At 38.9% G+C, this 16,964-nt stretch overlaps 1 protein-coding gene across 3 annotated transcripts in view; it reads left to right on the top strand.

Annotated features, from left to right (window-relative positions):
• ELK3 (ETS transcription factor ELK3) overlaps positions 1 to 16,964 on the top strand; it is a 39,667-nt gene that overhangs the window by 1,761 nt on the left and 20,942 nt on the right. For 2 of the 3 annotated variants that reach the window (XM_005446312.4, XM_027815391.2), the window contains exon 2: positions 15,518 to 15,726. The exons of the other annotated variant lie outside the window; for it this stretch is intronic. In XM_005446312.4, coding sequence (XP_005446369.1) covers positions 15,520 to 15,726 — 207 coding nt within the window. In that variant the 5' untranslated portion in view covers positions 15,518 to 15,519. The remainder of the gene's footprint in view (positions 1 to 15,517; positions 15,727 to 16,964) is intronic. 3 annotated transcript variants of the gene reach the window in all.

Here is a 16,964-nt window from a genome sequence, read left to right on the forward strand (position 1 = left end):
TTGAAAGGGAGACAAGTTACATCTTTATTTACTTAGGGGTGTAGTGCTAAGACAAGTTTACACCATGCAGCATCTTTTTGGTCATGAGGACTCCAAAAGCCAATGGTTTTGTTTAATTTCAAGCAGAAGGTCATGGTTCATCTCGTATTTTGCTCATACAGACTTTTCAGTTATTTCAGATTAAATGTAATTTATGCATAGATAGTTTGATAGGGTGAAGTGCAGAGATGAGGTACACAGAAGCCTGTGTTACAACCGGTATGTGCTATGCATCTGTGACAGTTGTGTGTAACTGCACTATTAGAAGGCTCTTGTGCCAAGATACTGAGGTGATGGTCGTGTACATTCACTCACATAACCCTCCCATACTGGTGCTTTACATATCTAATTTTCAAGAGATTTTGTACATGCCGCTTTTGTCTTAGTGGTTTGTGTAATTATTTAATGATGATGATTTATTTTCATAGTGGTCCTGAAAGAAGTCTATGTTCAGAATTAGAAAGATTTTTGCCATGCCCCATAAGTTAGAAGTTAACAACTTTGTGCAAAAAAAAAAAAAAAGGTCTGGAGCAAACAAAGAAAATGGAGTCTTGCTTGCAAGTGAGTTTTGACTTGAGGAAATATCAAAAAATGTGAATAAAATTGCATGTAATAGGAAATAACACTTAGCTACTTATGTGAGTCATCATTTGATAGCACTAAACTAGCAAATATTGTGCAAAAAAGTAGTACTTGGTTGGAGAACTAATTGCAATATACTATGTGTTTACCTTAGAGGGTCTTCAGTGTTTCCTGTACTTCCTATGTCCAAGCTGCTTAGAAAAGTTCTTTATTAACATCATTTTACAGAGGACTTTTATTACTGGATTAGTGGTACAGTCTCCATACACTGATGCCTCTTGATTTCCTAGTTGAGCAGAGAAGAATTTTTGGAGTAGTGTGTAAAACAAAAAATGCCTAATCTCTGTTTCAGTCAAATGCAGTCATCAGGTAGTAAGAGCTTTTGGAGTTCAGGAGTTTTATTTCCTTGGTAAAATTCTAACTGCATTACTGGGCATAATGTTCAAAAATCTGTTGAATATGTTATGGAACAGTTAGTGTGGTGTACAATACCAAAACTCGTACTGAAGAGCGTTCCCTAGCTCTTATTATTTCTCTTTGAAATACGAACATTAAATTGCCCACTTATTGCATTAAATATTGAAGGAATTTCAGTGTGCCATTTAATGAATCAGCGTAGATGAAGCACACACATATACAGATAAATATATATGTAGTTTATCTACACTGTATAAATTTCATACATTGTTTTCACTCAGCATAAATAAAAGCATCTTGATGTCCTCATAGAAAAACAGATGTAGTAGTAGTGTACTAGTTGTGTTCTGTATATTTGAAAAAGTGAGTAAGAAGTAATCTATATATGTGTCAAAAATACAACAGTTCTGTTTGGAACAGAAAGAAAAATCCAAATATCAAATAGTGCGTGATGGTTTTCACTCAAATAATAAAGGTGTTTTCACTGTAAGTATGATTTTATTCTTTACCTGTTTTAATTTACAAAGTATGAAGGTGTGTGAGAAGAATACATAGTATCTCCTAAGAGAGGAGATATTGTCATCATTGCTTGTATGTTGATTTTCCAAATCCCGTCTATGAGTTGTTCCTAAAAAGAAGAAACCTACAGGTTTATATCCTTTCTGATGTCACCAACTCCAGCTAGATGCAACAGCTGAAATAAGCACAGGGCGAGAAACTCAGCTACAGTCTTCCTCATGACTGCTTTTATAAACCACTGTGAACATGGATGCTTTTATGTGTAGAAACAAAAATATTTTATTCATTTGCAGTTCTTACTGCTTACTGATTCACAGTGGTTCTTTGCTCCTGTTACTTAATGTTATTTCGTTAAACTTAAATCATGAAAAGTATCTCACTCCAAAGGCTGAAGTATTCCCCTTTGCTGTGCATGAAGTCCAGTTACATAAAATTTACCTTCTTGCTGTAATGCCCTTCTTGGGATGGAGGCATACTTATGATAGAGGTATTCTTATGGGAAGGTATTACTGGTCAAGTGACTTAATATAACTGAAGTTGAAATTTACCTTGGTTTAAACATCTGTTCTGGAGGACTTGGCACAGAATGAAAGTAATCTTGAAGGTTCACTAAGGTGCTTGGAGCTTGTTGCTTGCTCTGAGGTTCCTAAGATTACATGTAGGAAGATAGGTATACCTAATACGGATGTGGAGGTCTATCAGCTGTACAGAAAATACAGATTTTAGCTTTGGGAATGCAATCACATGACAACATGTTGCTTCAGAAGAAAGAAATGGATGCCAAAATAAACAGACGTTTGGCTACTGAAGGTAAGGGAGAGTGGGATAAGGGCGGGAGAACCAACACACAGTTATTTGTGAAGCATGTATTTATAAAAACTTACTTTGACTAGTGTATCTTGGTGACCTGGTATAAAATTCGTATGCTCATGTAGTTACTGTTATCTCTGTGAGCAGTTGTCGGTCATAGTACTAAATAATCTAGGATAGCAAAGATAAACTAGCTAGGACTTCCCACAGAGATATGGCAGGTTGGACTCATTTGTGCCATTCAAACCGTTTACCAGTTTTCTTGTGGTGGCTCCGATGTGCAGCATGCCTGGATGCTGCTGCTTGAATCCATCTAGAGCCGTGACACTGATTATAGGACACTGTCAGCCTGAGCCCGTTGCAAAGAGCACTGTTGGTTTTGAGCTGCGGTGTGTCTTTATAACCGCACCCAAGGGTTCATGCAGCAGGCTGTCACTCACAGGCCTTTGAAAATCCTGTTGTGCTGTGCATCCCTGGGTTGATTCACGTGGCTTTCTCCTTGGTGTTCACCACAGCAGGGAATCTCACAGTCTCGAATCATTAGACAGATACTTTTGTCAGTGGCTTGCTAAATGAATCAACTAATATTCTGGAGGCTGTTGAAAGCTCTTGAAAGACTGAATATGTGTGTTCTCATGTTGAAGTATTTTGTTGAAAAATGAATGATTAAAGAATTAGTCATGATTTGGAGGAGAATGTCAAGGTGTAGGCACAGGAAGTCTAGCTCACTGCACCGCAAAATACAGGGCTGCATGTATGGAAACAAAGCAGATGAAGCACAAAGTATGTCTCATCTGTGCGCTTCACAAAAAGAAAATGCGTCTTTGTCCTTAAAGCTTTCCTTAACTCAGTAATTGTGTCAGAATTCAAATTCTTAATTGTTTGCTGTTAAGAGTGGATATTAATTCAAAAGATCTTTGAAGGAGACTTGCTGCTTTTCTAAAAGCAAAGACTAAAGAAAATACCTGCCATAAGCATTGTGAAAATATCACTAAGGCACTAACTGCCAGCTAATTCAATGCCATTTAATAACTGTATAGTCATTTTGCATTTTTAATTTTGTATGAATACTGTGGTAGTTTTTGCAGTACCAAAAAGTACCCTGGAACTGTTGATCTGCTTAATCAGTGTAATTCATGGCTGGTATCTCAGAGTGTACTGAAACACTAAATATTTAAGTAATTATTTTATAGTTATATTACAGTTAAGAACGTTGGAGGACAACTTTTGCCATGACCTAAGCAGATACGACTCAGCTGAAAATTAGACTTTTTTACTCTGATGGAGTTAGTTACCAACATCACGTCTGATTTGCTCAAGTAGCATTGCTGTGACTAAAGCAGTGGTGTTTGTCCTTTTCGTATCTGTGGAGCCATAATTATTTTTGAGCAGTTGTGCAGATGCCTATGTTGCAGTTGAGCCAACTGTAGTAGGACGGTGGTACTTTTGCCCCTCCTTTAGGAGGAACCCATAGACTTCTGTGTCAAGGGCCACATGTTGAAAACTGCTCGCCTGTATGATGACACCTATGAAATGGATACACCTATGAACTAAGACAAATATCAATCAGCTGTGTGAAGAAAAGTTTCTAAAGACTATGCCATGTGCTCTGTCTACATCTGAGCAGTTAGATACAGCTCAGGGTCTTCAGGAGAAGGATTTCTGTAGGAAACCACAAACTTACTTTGTTTTGATCTTTTAAAGCACTTAGACATGTATTTATTTTTGAGTGTGTCAGCACTTCTGTTAATGCACTGAGATTAACTGCATGTTGCAAACATTTAAATGCTAGCCTAGGCCTTGAATGTAACTAAGGCGTTGGAGTAACTCTTGCTTGCCCTGTGCGAGTGTCCTCCTAGTCTTCCCATAGCTTTTCTCTAAATTTTGCAGTGTCAGGATGTATTGCGTGTGTGAGGGATACTGCCCATTCTCTGGCTTTCCTCAGACCCATTTCAGTCATTTCAATCACATCTGTGTTGCTGCTTGCCAACTTACTACTCGGTATTTGAAGATTCAGAATATACTTTGGATACTCCTTGCAAATACCAGTTACTGTATGTTAAGGTATTTTGGCTTTCACGCAAACAACACTGTCTTAGTTTATTCAGCTTTAAAGTATACAATTTTTTTGATTTTGTGGATCCTAACTTGAAGATAATTTGAGGTACTGGGAGAGGAAAACTTACGTCTTACATGTTGTCTTTTAGTTTTAACTGTCACTAAATTATGTAATGAATCATTTGGTTGTAATTTTTATGGTTCTTACCAATCATTCAAATGTGGTAGAAGGTTTCTAAGCACTAACCTATTAAGTCCTGTTAATACAATTTTACAAGACAGGTCTTTCTCTGAAAATACTAGTGAACAAGCAAAGACGTTTGTGTAAAATATGTTTTCACAGTTGTACAAAAAAGATTATATTCTATCTAAATGGTTTTAATCAAATGCCCTCCTATAAGTTTCCCATCCTCATTTTGCAAAACAGCTGACAGTTCATCTGGAAAACAGATTTCTATTACGCATCCATTTGCCTCTATTGTGGTGATACCACCTCTTTACTGCCTCTCTGTATATTTCTTCTTTTGTTTTGGTTTTTGATACGAAGAAAATTGATCAGATGTATTTCAGTTTAAGCTTTTTGGGAAAGATGCTAATGAGTGTTATTGTTTTCAAATGTTTATATTGTGGTAATGTTGAGTGGCCTCTGTTGTATCAAGTCACAATATGGTACAAACAAAAAGTTTATAGACTCAAGTACCACTATTATTTGTTCCCAGCAATTAACAGTAAATCATGAGAAGAAATAATCTTTTAAAAGCATTTGGAAAGTAAGAACAAATTCCTTTTGCAACTCTGTTAGCTAAATCTGGAGAAAGTTGACTACCTTCAGAGAATATCTTCCATGTTATACTAATACAGCTGAGATGGGAATGTGGGTTTAGATTCTAGATACAGACCTCTGTGAAGTCTGGTGACTCACAGCAACTGGCGTGTGTGGTTAGTTTAGCAAACTGCGAGCGTGGAATAGGACTGGTATAGGAAGTATGACTGCAGCTCTCCTTCAGTACTGCCGCTTCAGTACTGAAGCGTTGTGATGCAAATACTTCCAAAACTGCACAGTACCAAGGCTGGATTGTTTCCCTGGAACTAGGGTACAATAAAACTGACTGTACAATCTCATCCAAGTTGAGGAGAGGCGGAAGAGGCTTTAAATTTTATTTAAACGTGGAATCTTATCCAGGGTTCAGCATACAAATCAAAATAGTGGCTGTTATGTATCCTGAGCATCAGACACTAACAAACTAGTTGGTGTATTGATATCAATTCTAAACATGGGCAATCTAGGCACTTTGTATACCAGTAATCCTCGAAATAGTGTCCCGTTTGTTTCTCCGTCATAGTTTGCAGCTGCCATGGGAATTAGTTTAAGTACAGAGGACACAGACAGTACAGTAAAGTAACAATCAGATCTTCTGTTGGCTGAAAATCTCATGTATTTTTTTATATATTCTGTTGGGTATTCCAGCATTTAATGAATGATGTTAGGGGAAATGTGTGGGTGTGACCTTCAGGTTCTTGTTGGTGTAGTAGGCAAGTGAATAATGCCAGAAGATAAGAATCTTTTAATTGGGTTTCAGTTTAGCTTGGCGCATGATAAACATGCATATTAGAACTTTGATTAGAAAGGAGAATAGCAGATCTTTGAGATTTTGACTTGTAAGAGTGATTCTTAATTTAGGTTTTTACTATGAGACCATTGCACACAGAAATAATAGCATTTAAAGTGAAAAATATAGACCTTGACTAGTTGCTCATTTTTTATGACTAAGGAACTTACACCCTGGCTCATGCTCCAAGAACTATTGCAATAGCACTAAAGTTTTGGGAAGAAATTATCCAGGTAAAATACCTCTATGTGTATGTAGGTTACCATCTGCTGAGTTGTGTTGTGCCATTTTCAGTATAATGCTATAATTGACTCCCCTTGCAATGTGGCAATATACAGGTAAGCCTGTATATTTTTTAATAGTTTGATGGCTCATTTTGCTAATAGAGCAAATTCTGAAAATTCAGTGTGCATGGGAAGGTGAGCTCTGACTGCCAGTGTAAGCTGTGATGATCTTGCTTCAGGTTTTGTGGAAATTGCCAGCCACCTCAGTTTGCCTGAACAGAACTCCCAGGACTACATTTCCTGTGCTTCTGGCCACGTTCCTCTCTGCTCATGGTCTTAAAAAGACGTGGTGGTTTATCTAAGTTTCTAGTCTAGGAAAAATCGGTTGAGAAGGGAAGATCAGGTAAAAAATCTGAATATGAAATGTTTTAAAACCAACATTTGAGACAGTTTAGTAGTATTAATACACCATTTGAAATATTAGAGGCACTAGCATAAGTTACAAAGCATTTGTTCTGTTGTCACAAAATTGGAAAATTTAATACTTCAGTTTAAGAAGGGAGTGGAGGTAAGGAAAAAGCATTTACATTTGGGAGTAATCATCACTAGGTATGTCATGTAAACTTTCAGAATAACCACTGTTCCTGGAGGCTGTATCTTGTGCCCTCTTTAGCTATTTTTTTTTGTTTTCATGCATATCTTCTCTGAATTTATCAAAGGGACTATCAGAAGTTTTATATAGGGCAGTCAAATAATCATGATCTGTGTGCTACTGATGCCGACAAAAAATGTAAGAGAAAGTCATATGGGAAAAATAAACATATAGGGCTGGCTTTGAAAGGCGAAGTCCCTCAGATTGCATTGTAGTGCATTGCCAGCGTGCCACAGATGTGCACCACATGAGCAGAAAGCAGTGTGAGGAGTCTGCATTCATTTTATGTCCCAAGGTGAATGGTTGGAGCCATTATGGGTTTATGTAGTTTTGTTTACAGCTAGCTTTAGAAATAGTTGAGCACGTTATGTTTTTAAGCCTTTCACGGGGAGACAACTAGCCATATTCCCTCCTGCTAAGGGCTTTTATTCCAGTCAGATTAAAAGTGTTTCTTGAACTGCATCCTTACGGAGAATCTGAAAACACTCGTGCTCTAGAGGCGGTGTCATCACACCTCTGCTTGGCAGGCGACCAGTCCTTTGTTGTATTAATTTGGAGGTTGCAGAGCCTTCTTCCTTTGGACATCTGCCCCCGCCTTTCTTTGACTTAGTTAAAAAAATCAAAAAACTGTAAACATTGTATTACCAGGTGTACCTACTGGAGGCATTACTGGATATGTGTGCGAGTGCTTTCTTTTCTCCAGTGGAACTTGATGTTAGCCTATGATATTTTGCTAGATCTTGCTGCTGTCTCTTTTGTGTTGCTTTTAACCACATGAGCCTGTTTATTTTTCTAAATGTGCTGGGCCAGAACAGTGGGTATTCTTGCTTGAGAAGGAGACCTTGTAAATTATTACTGTAAATAATCTTTTAAGTTAGAACACCAAGTTAAGAGAAGACTATTAGGCAGAGTAGGCATACCTCATGTGACTGGTAAGTACATCGGCCAGCAAAACCTTCTGTGCTTTTTTGGCACATCCGTAAACCAGCCTGAGTTTGTGTGGCAATATTACTGCAGTTTTGCAGCAAATCGGAACTTGCGTGTTGGGGCACTCTGTAACTTTTTCTAATGTTTCCACTGGGTGGTGCTGCAGGAATTACTTTTTTTTTTTTTTTTCTTCTTTTTTTTTTTTTTTTTCACTTGAATCTGCATTTCCCAGAAAGACGCCTCTAAAATATAATAGGAGGAAGTCCTGATTTAGAAAGTTTTTGCAGTTTCAACACAATGGAAGAACTCGGAGGATGCTCTGGCAGGAAATGTCCTGGTTGCTGGATGTGGAAAAATTACCAGCATTCTGTATCATACACACAGTTCCCTAAAGTGCCCTGGCTATGGATTGCACCATTAGTTTGATTTATTACCTTCAAGAGAGAAAGTTCTGCATCAAGTTGAAACAGGTATATTTACACACTTAGCTGCAAGCTTATTTTTTAAAGGTCAATTAAATTTGCAGTAAGATCTCCTTTGATGAGTCCTTGAAAACTTTGAGTAAACAAATTTGTATTTGTTTTTCCTCCTTTCTGGTGGAATCACCAACTTTTTACCAACCACATCCTATTTATCATCCTTGAAGCATCTCTGTTGAGAAATAAAGTGTGAGGACTGACTCAGACTTTCGCCTTGTTCTTTCAGATGTTTCCGAGCAAACATTTGGGCATATTTGGCAGTTGTCTTTAACCTCTCATGATATACTCACTGTTATACAGATGAATTTTTAGTGAAAAATGTTATGGCTGACTGATTTTTTTGATTATTCTAGGAAAGTTTCTTTTCTTGATCAGCACCCTTTTGCCTCTGTAATCAAATGCAAAACAAGCGTTCTTCAATTTTTTTAATAGAAACTAAAATTTAAAAGAGGAAAAATTGGCCTAGAGGATTTGTAAGCTGTTCAGCTTTCCATATGGACATTCACTTTAGAACTATGTTAAAAATGTATGTAGCTGAAACAGCTAGAGACTGCCTTACTCCATATTTTTCTCTAAATATACTCTTTGATACTTGTCATTATGGAATGGAATTGTTTTGGTAATTTCCAACAAAAGTTTTTTTAAACTCTCACAATTGTTTATAAGTATTAACATACTTCAAAAATTACTATGGTTTAGCAAAATCTCAATTTCTAGTATTGAGGAACGGTGGTTAAAAAAATAATGACAAAACAGTCATGTTCTTTTACATGTTATTGCAGCAGTCATCTCAAGGGTTAAAATGAACCTGAGACACTTAGAAAAATAAAACCAGAGCTGCTATTACAAACTGGGACAGATGTAGGAGGCCAGGTTTCCTGTGGTCCATTTTCCAGTTTCCTGGCTGCAACCTGCAGAAATAAAGGAAGCCGAATGCTTAAGTGAATGAGAAGCTAACAATGCCCCATGTCACGCTGCTCAGAGAAACGTGCTGTTGGCCAGAATTAGGATACAAAAGCAGTAAGTTGATGTACAAAAAATATACACACGTTTTCCAGAGACGTCAAAAAGGAGGGGGGAAAAAAAAAAAAGGCATCTGTTACAGAGAAATGCTGTGTGCTTGCAAAAGCACACACTTGCCTGTAAGGGAAATGTAAGTGGAGGTGTGTGACTGCTGTGGTGGGGCATACAAAAAGGAGCTCAATCTTTTGCAGCTGCTTTGGCAACAGAAGGAATCAGCAGTTTCTTCATACAGTAAGGGAAATTAATTTCCCTGCTCTGCCTCTGCCTCTTAATCCTTTTCATGTACGTGTCTGATCACCATCTCTGTGTGACTACCTACAGTGCATAATGCTGGCTAACACCTTTTATGTCTTCCTGATTTAATTGATCTCCAGCTGATTTTTTTCAGCCTCCGGGCTCCCCAGCCAGTCTATCCCGCTCAGCTGTCCCTCCTCTGCCCCAAGTCCCACGACCTGGTTTATAGCTCAGCATCCCAGATGTTCCTCTGCGGACCCTCTGAAGCAACAAGGGGCTGGTTTTGATCCGAATGCCTTGGGGGATTCCTAGTTTTAGCCTTCAGAACTTGTTCATGTCAGTTGTCCAGGATCAGCAGTATATCTTTTTGTTTTAGAAAGGCTCGAGGGGAGCTGACATGGAGTGGGGAGAAAGAATCCCGGTAGGAAACCTGGAGTATGTGGGAGAACGGAAGATAAGAACGCATCTATAACATAGTTGCATGGAAGCTAAGGACCTCTGTAGAGGTCCTGAATGCTACAGAGTTGCTTTCCAGCTTTCTGCTGGAAAGCTTTTTTCTTCTAGGTTTTCCTATGGAACAGTCCTACAAAACTTAATGCCCCAAAGACTATCCTGCTTATCTTACAGTTCATGTCATAAACCTTTCTGATACTGAGCTTTTTATTTAGCTAGCCTTCTTTGTCTCTGAGCCTCCCGGTTTTCTACTGCCTGGATTTAAGATGGTTTACTTACTTATTTTACATTGCCCAGCAGGTTAATGACTAGGGTTTTTTTGGACCTTAATGCCACTTTCCTGACATTTTGTTACGTAGAATTTTGTATGTATTGTCTTGGGCAAAAAAAAAATGGTACTGCAGCTCACCAGCACCTGCATTTTTATGTACTGTTGGTAGCATGAGTTGCATAATCCTTTTATAAGGCTTGCTCATGCTGGTAGCAGTCAGTCTCTGTACACTACGGGGAGAGCTAGTGTTTGGCATGTGGGCCCTTCACCGAAGTGAGGAATTTAGGCATCCCCTGTACAGGAAAATAATATCTTAGATGGGATTCTTTGCCCTGTGGATATCTCTGTCCTTTTCTATTATTCTCTTCAGGGAGAGCTTACAGTGTTGACTTTGCTGCTGCTCTAAGTTGAGGCATTTCCGTTCGTCCCTTATTTTGGTTGAAAAGAATAGGGGCAGTATTATCAGCGGAGAGATTCTGAGTTGCCTCCTTCCTGCATCAGTCCTGAACTTTAAATTTGATGTGAGGAGATCACATTGTATCACACTGATCATGCAGTTGGTAGGTTTTGTATTGGGAGGGGATGGCCGGGGGGCACATTTGAAAGAATATAAATTGGTAGTGTAGAGCGTGTTAGTGTGGTTACCTGTCACAGCGAAAACTTGGTCCTGAAATATGCTTTTGCTGGCTAAGACAGCATTTCCAAGTACAATTCCTTCTAGCTATGCTAGTGATTATTTGCGTTGGTGATAGTGGAACTGATCACAAAGTAAAATTACTAGGCTATTTAGGTCAGGTCAACCTAACACATTTTGTTTCAGGGCTTAGAAAATATCTTTGAATGTCAAATGCATTGTATAAATATTTGGAAAATGCTAAGATGGCAAAACGACCTGTGTTAAAGTTAATGGATGAAAAATTAGACTCTCTTGTCTATATGAATTTTAATTAGGCTTTCCATGACACAGAATATATGTTTCTTACATAGGTTGCCTGTCTTGTTCTGTACCGTAGATGGATGTCACTATCTAAATAAGTGATTTTTTTAAAAACTATTTTTATCCTAATCCATGTAATTCAGTATGTGGTTCCATGTATTATTTATTGCCCAGCATTCAAATCCTGTACTGAGCACAGAAGTAACAAGAATATTTATTGTTACTATTTAATATTAATAAAGAATTGAATGAAATGTGAAATATATGCCCTGTCGGAAGTGACCACATCCTAAGACCTGTTCCTGTCAAACTAAGACAAGACACTGAATTTCCTCTAAGTCAGTAAAACTGCAAACCAGTTAGAAAATACATAAATGAAATACAATGTTTTCTGAAGGTTTCTGACTCCTCCCAATCATAATTTGTAATAACTTTTAATATAGCTCACACATTTTTGATTAAATTACATGTCTTGTAATATATCTGTCTTGTGATTCTTTTGCTCCACCACTCAAGTGAGGCACAAGTTAAGGCTTAGTACACTGTGTGGACACTTAATACTTTGTGGAACCCTAAAATGGTGCCTGTAGTGAAAGGCAGGTTAATACTTCTGTTGACCTGGCTGGAAATGAAATATTTTGCATCAGTTAAAAAATTCTGTCACCACAGGATCTTAGATTTTGACTGTTCTGCAAATCACATTTTAGAGAATGTAAATGAGATGCAGATATTAACACCAGTTCACTGAATTCAAGGTATTTAGGATTTTACATCACCATGTATGCTGAGCATGAAGCTTCTATTAGAGGTAGTTACAGCTGTGAGTATTCGGTGCAACTCAGACCTGAGTGCCTCCGGTTGGGTGCTTAGAAGAAAAGGACCATACAGTTAATGATCAGCTGAAAATGTAATTTGCCTGATTTGCCTCATGTAGGAATCATATACATTACAGTTGCTATACAAGCAATATGGGAAGCTTTATACAGGAACTCTGCGGCAGATGGAAGGAAGAAGTACAATGCAGCATTGAGCTGTTTTAATCTCATTTCTGTATGGGCAGACTTGGGTCATATCCAGTAGAAGATTTATGCGTGTACCAGTTAAGCACATCGATGTTGAATTGTGAGGTGCGCAGGTCCTTTACAAAGCCTGTTCAGAGCTATGCATTTGGAGAGTTGATGGTAAGGTAAGCAGGGTGGTGAGGAGCTGCCTAAATCTAACCCCACCACAGCCATCTGCCCTGTATCCAGCACCTGAAGTGCCCCCAGAGACTATGTGTCTATCTCAGCTGGCTGAAGAACTGATCACCAAGAACTGAGCCACTTTGAAAAAGGTGGCAGTAACCTTTTATGTAATAACCTGATGGAACTCGCCTCTCCTTAGGCACGGGGACAGATAGTACAGAGCAGGTACTCCTGTAGGATATTCTTACCCGGGCTTGCACTCTTCATGGGTTTTACATTATACCTATGGCTGAGTCACCATGAGACCCACACTCGGTACATAAAATGGAATCCAAAACTGTTTACATTTTACAAATGGTAAGCGTCAGAAACCGGGTTCATAATGGAAAGTGTAGTGCACCATTAGCTGTAGGTTACCCTGTTCTTGGGTAGAGGTGAATGGGGATGGAGCAGACCACAGCAAAACGTGCTTCGCTGTGAGTTCAGTTCCACCTAAACCCTCTGAAGAGGCATGGTTGCTGATGATCTGAAGGAAGACGTAATTTAAAGTCTGGATGAGAGAGCTGTATCTCTGAGGTGTTGTAGTGTTTTGGCTGATGGCATGGTGGTGGATTTTGTTTTGATGCTAGTATAACTCTCTTCCATCTTTAATTTCCTCAGCTGAAGTTCAACTGACAGGTCTTTGTAGCATGGGACACCTGTGCACATTTTAATACAATTTTGTCGAAAGATGTAAGTTTCTTCTAATTTTCTAAAGCAAAGGAAGTTCTGTTTGTGATTTCTTGTTCAGAAGAGTTGTGTGATAGAGGCTGAAATTATGCAAAGTATCACTGTATAATACTTGATGTTCAGAAACTAATACGATTTAGAAGTAATATGGCTGTATATACCTACACATTTAGTGAAGTAAGTGGCAAAATTTGTAAATATTAATTTAAAAGTGTGTATATATGATACCAGATTAATAGGGATACTTTGTTAGCTATGATGTTCTAGATAATCTGTTAAAGATGTTAAGATTTGCACAGATGGTATAGTTTAAAGGAACTTTTTAAAGATTGTAAAGCAAGTATAAAACCTTCAGGTATATTTAATCCTAGCTGTACGTTTTTCTTCTTGCCTTACACTATGTGGAAAAGGATTTGTATAAAGTGATTTAAAAATGCAAACCTTTGAAAGTGCCAGATCATCTGTATAGGCAGGTCTGTTTTAGAGATACGGATCAGTCCTGGGAGCCTGTGCCGTCTCTTGAAGGTGCTCTGCAGTTACTGTGGTACATAGCTGGGTGTCAGGGAGGGGCATTTTTGTCCTTGTCATTCAGACCGGATTCTCAGTTCATTAGAGAAATGCAGGGATAAGAAAAGCGCTTTTAATTCTGCAAACACATGTTTGGCCAGTGTACCTAGAAACTATTTGGACCAAAATAGAGCTCCAAATTGTGTTTTTCTGTAAAACTATTGACAACGTTCTCTAGCATCTTTAACTTGCGTTTACACTAGTGAAGCTTATGCAATTTATTTTCGTTTATACGAGTGAAGCTTATGCAACGTTATTTCCTTAGTGCTGGGGCAGGCTTGGGAAGGCAGATGCCCCCGCAGCCGCCCGCTGAGCGGGTCCACCCGGTGGATAGTTGGGGACTTGCGCCCTCGTGTGGCCAGCACACCGAAGGGAACGGCAGGCAGCGAGCCTGGCGTCTGCCGGCCAGCTAATCTGTTGGGACACAAACAGCAATGTGTTAGGAAACAAAATGAGAAAGAAAGTTAAAAATCATGAGCTTGTTTAGGTAAAGACAAAAAATATACGTTGTCGTATGTACAAAGGTAAGTCAGGTCATAATTAGCCCTGTTAGCATCATAGTTGGTTAAACCAGTAATACTGGCATTAGTTAGACATAATATAGTCGTAGAATCGTTTAGGTTGGAAAAGACCTTTAACATCATCGGGTCCATCAACTTTCCAAATTAATCAGGAAAGGCTAAGAAAACATGATTTGATACCCTGTTATGTTAACATGCTAAGGCTAGCAACGTTGAAAGTGAGGCAAAATCTCATTTTGTATTTCTGTAGTTTAAAAGGTCAGTTTTAGCTGCATCTTCGCTACAATAATAAATTGTCTTCCGTTGCAGCACTCTGAAATTTTAAGTGGTGTATATGCCTGTGCTGAGTTGGAAAATAGTAATTCTTTAAATTTATGCTTCTGTTGCAATACCTGAAAAAAAGGTTAATTCTAGGGAGGGCTCTACTAGTAGTACAAGCAGTTCGCAGAGGAAAAAATATTCAAACAACCTTAGAAGTGAGATGTGGGCACTGTTAAAATATTCCTAGTTCTCAGCTGTGCATATGATAATGAACGGAAAGATCCCTGTTAGAGAAAGGTTCAGGGTAAACATCACTCACTTTACTGTGCTTAAGCGTACTGAACTTTCAGCATTTCTGCAAAATACATAGTACCATTTGAGCTATTTGAATTGGCAAACAGAAGTAGCAAGAGCCATTTCAGGGCCTGGAAAAAACAAAATAGACAAAGGCCATATGACATCGGATAGACAAAGGCCGTATGGCACTGGGAAGGCAGGTGGTGTGTGGTGGGAAGGAGAAAGAGTGTAGTTTCTGGTCAGCCAAAGACAGCTGCTCTGGTTTTTCCCTTTTCCTTCCCTTCTTCACAGTTACATACCCAAATAAGTTCAGTAGGCTTATCATGACAGTAAACAGCAGTTTCCCAGCTCATTTCAGTGGATAGTTCCATCAAGTCCTTCCCCCCCCCCCCCCATATGTCCCTTTGAAAGGTGGTTGCATTCATTGAATTGAAGACACCAACTGGAGGTGACCCTGTACCATGTGAACTATGTGAGCAATGCTTTTCTAAATACTTACTCTAAATATGTGTCCCTTCAGAAAATAGCAGTGGAAAAAATACTGAAACGGGAGTGCAAGACTCGTAGGTCTTGTGGATGTTTGGTTGTAAATGGTATAGTAAGCTTCCTTTACTCTGTTACGTAGAATGACTCCTACACAGAACTTATAACTGAAATGAGCATTGGGTAGAACACCTGCTCCCAAATGTTTTTCACACTGTTGGTCTCCTTTGTCCCTTGTAGGTATGGAGAGTGCAATCACACTGTGGCAGTTCCTTTTGCAGTTGCTGCTAGACCAGAAACATGAGCACCTGATTTGCTGGACGTCTAATGATGGCGAATTCAAGCTACTCAAGGCAGAAGAAGTGGCTAAGCTGTGGGGACTCAGAAAAAACAAAACTAATATGAATTATGACAAGCTGAGCCGAGCGCTCAGATACTATTATGACAAGGTAAATTTTGTTATTCTCATGCAGACTAAGAAAACGGAAACACTGCCATGTAATATTTCATCTCTGTGTGGAAGCTATTGAGAAGTTCCTCTAACTAGTTTTTACAGTAGACGATATTGAAGGCAATCGCAGTGGAGGTAAGAGGGCAGCTAAAAGACTCACAGGAAGACACTGTACATCCCATTTCCTGAGGAGGGGAGGTTTTGACCTAGGTTTACACTTACTGATGCTTTCATGTGTTTGTGAGTTTGGCTACCCAGCATTTTCTGTAGCTTTTGGCAACAATAAAAGCTGTTGATAATGGAGAACTGTTTGATTATTACAGCCTGCGTAGGATCTTCTGGAATGCAGGGAGATGGTAGAAAGCAGTGATACTGCGATGCAGCAGGCAGAATGGCAGCTTTACCCATGTCAGAACAAGGAAAAGACAAAGAACCCAATGGCATAGAGGGCGGGCTTGAGTTTCCGCAGTTCTTATGGGACACGTATTTTGGAGCATAGATCCTGTTGGTCAGTGTTTTAGCTAGTCTTGCCTGAGCTTTCTGGTGCAACTTTTCTGCGGTTGAGTTGGGTCCTAATTTATTAGCTGGAAATACAATGCTGAAACACTTCTGCAGTTACAGTGGTGCAGTATTACCTCAGCAGGATCTCACTGTAACTATTCCTTTGTTAATGCTCAGTGTTTCTAAGAGTTTGGAAATATTCCACTATGTCATTTTAGGACAAAATCTGTGTTAGCTTCAAGAGTGGTCTAGATTATATGTTGCTGTCATTTAACTAGCAGTGATATATATGAGAGAGCACTAATGTGATTGTCTTACTGGATGAAAGTGCAGAGTAAGAGCAGCAAACAGAGGGAAAAGTGGCTGATCAGTTGGTGGATGTCAGAGCAGGTGTGTGTTTGGGTCTGTTTGCCAAGGTAGTAGGCTCATGCTGAGCTCATCTCAGGTGAAGGCTGTATTTACTGTACAATGTTAAATTTATTCCCATTTGGGAACTTATCTTCTGGATATCTCAAGTCAAAATAGTGGAACACATGCTTTGGTAAGGGTTTCTTCATCTAATTTTTCTGCCCGTGCCAGACCTACTGAATTTTGTCCCTCCTTCTTGGATACATCTTTTGAGGTTTGATAGAACTAATAAGACCCAAGGAGTCAGCACAGTTTGGGCAGCAACCTTATAACTGGCAGGCTGTTGTTATTTGCACCCTTTCAGAAGCTGATTACAGGCAGATAGTG

The sequence above is a fragment of the Falco cherrug genome, chromosome 5, assembly GCF_023634085.1.
Source record: "Falco cherrug isolate bFalChe1 chromosome 5, bFalChe1.pri, whole genome shotgun sequence".
NCBI classification, from domain to species: domain Eukaryota; kingdom Metazoa; phylum Chordata; class Aves; order Falconiformes; family Falconidae; genus Falco; species Falco cherrug.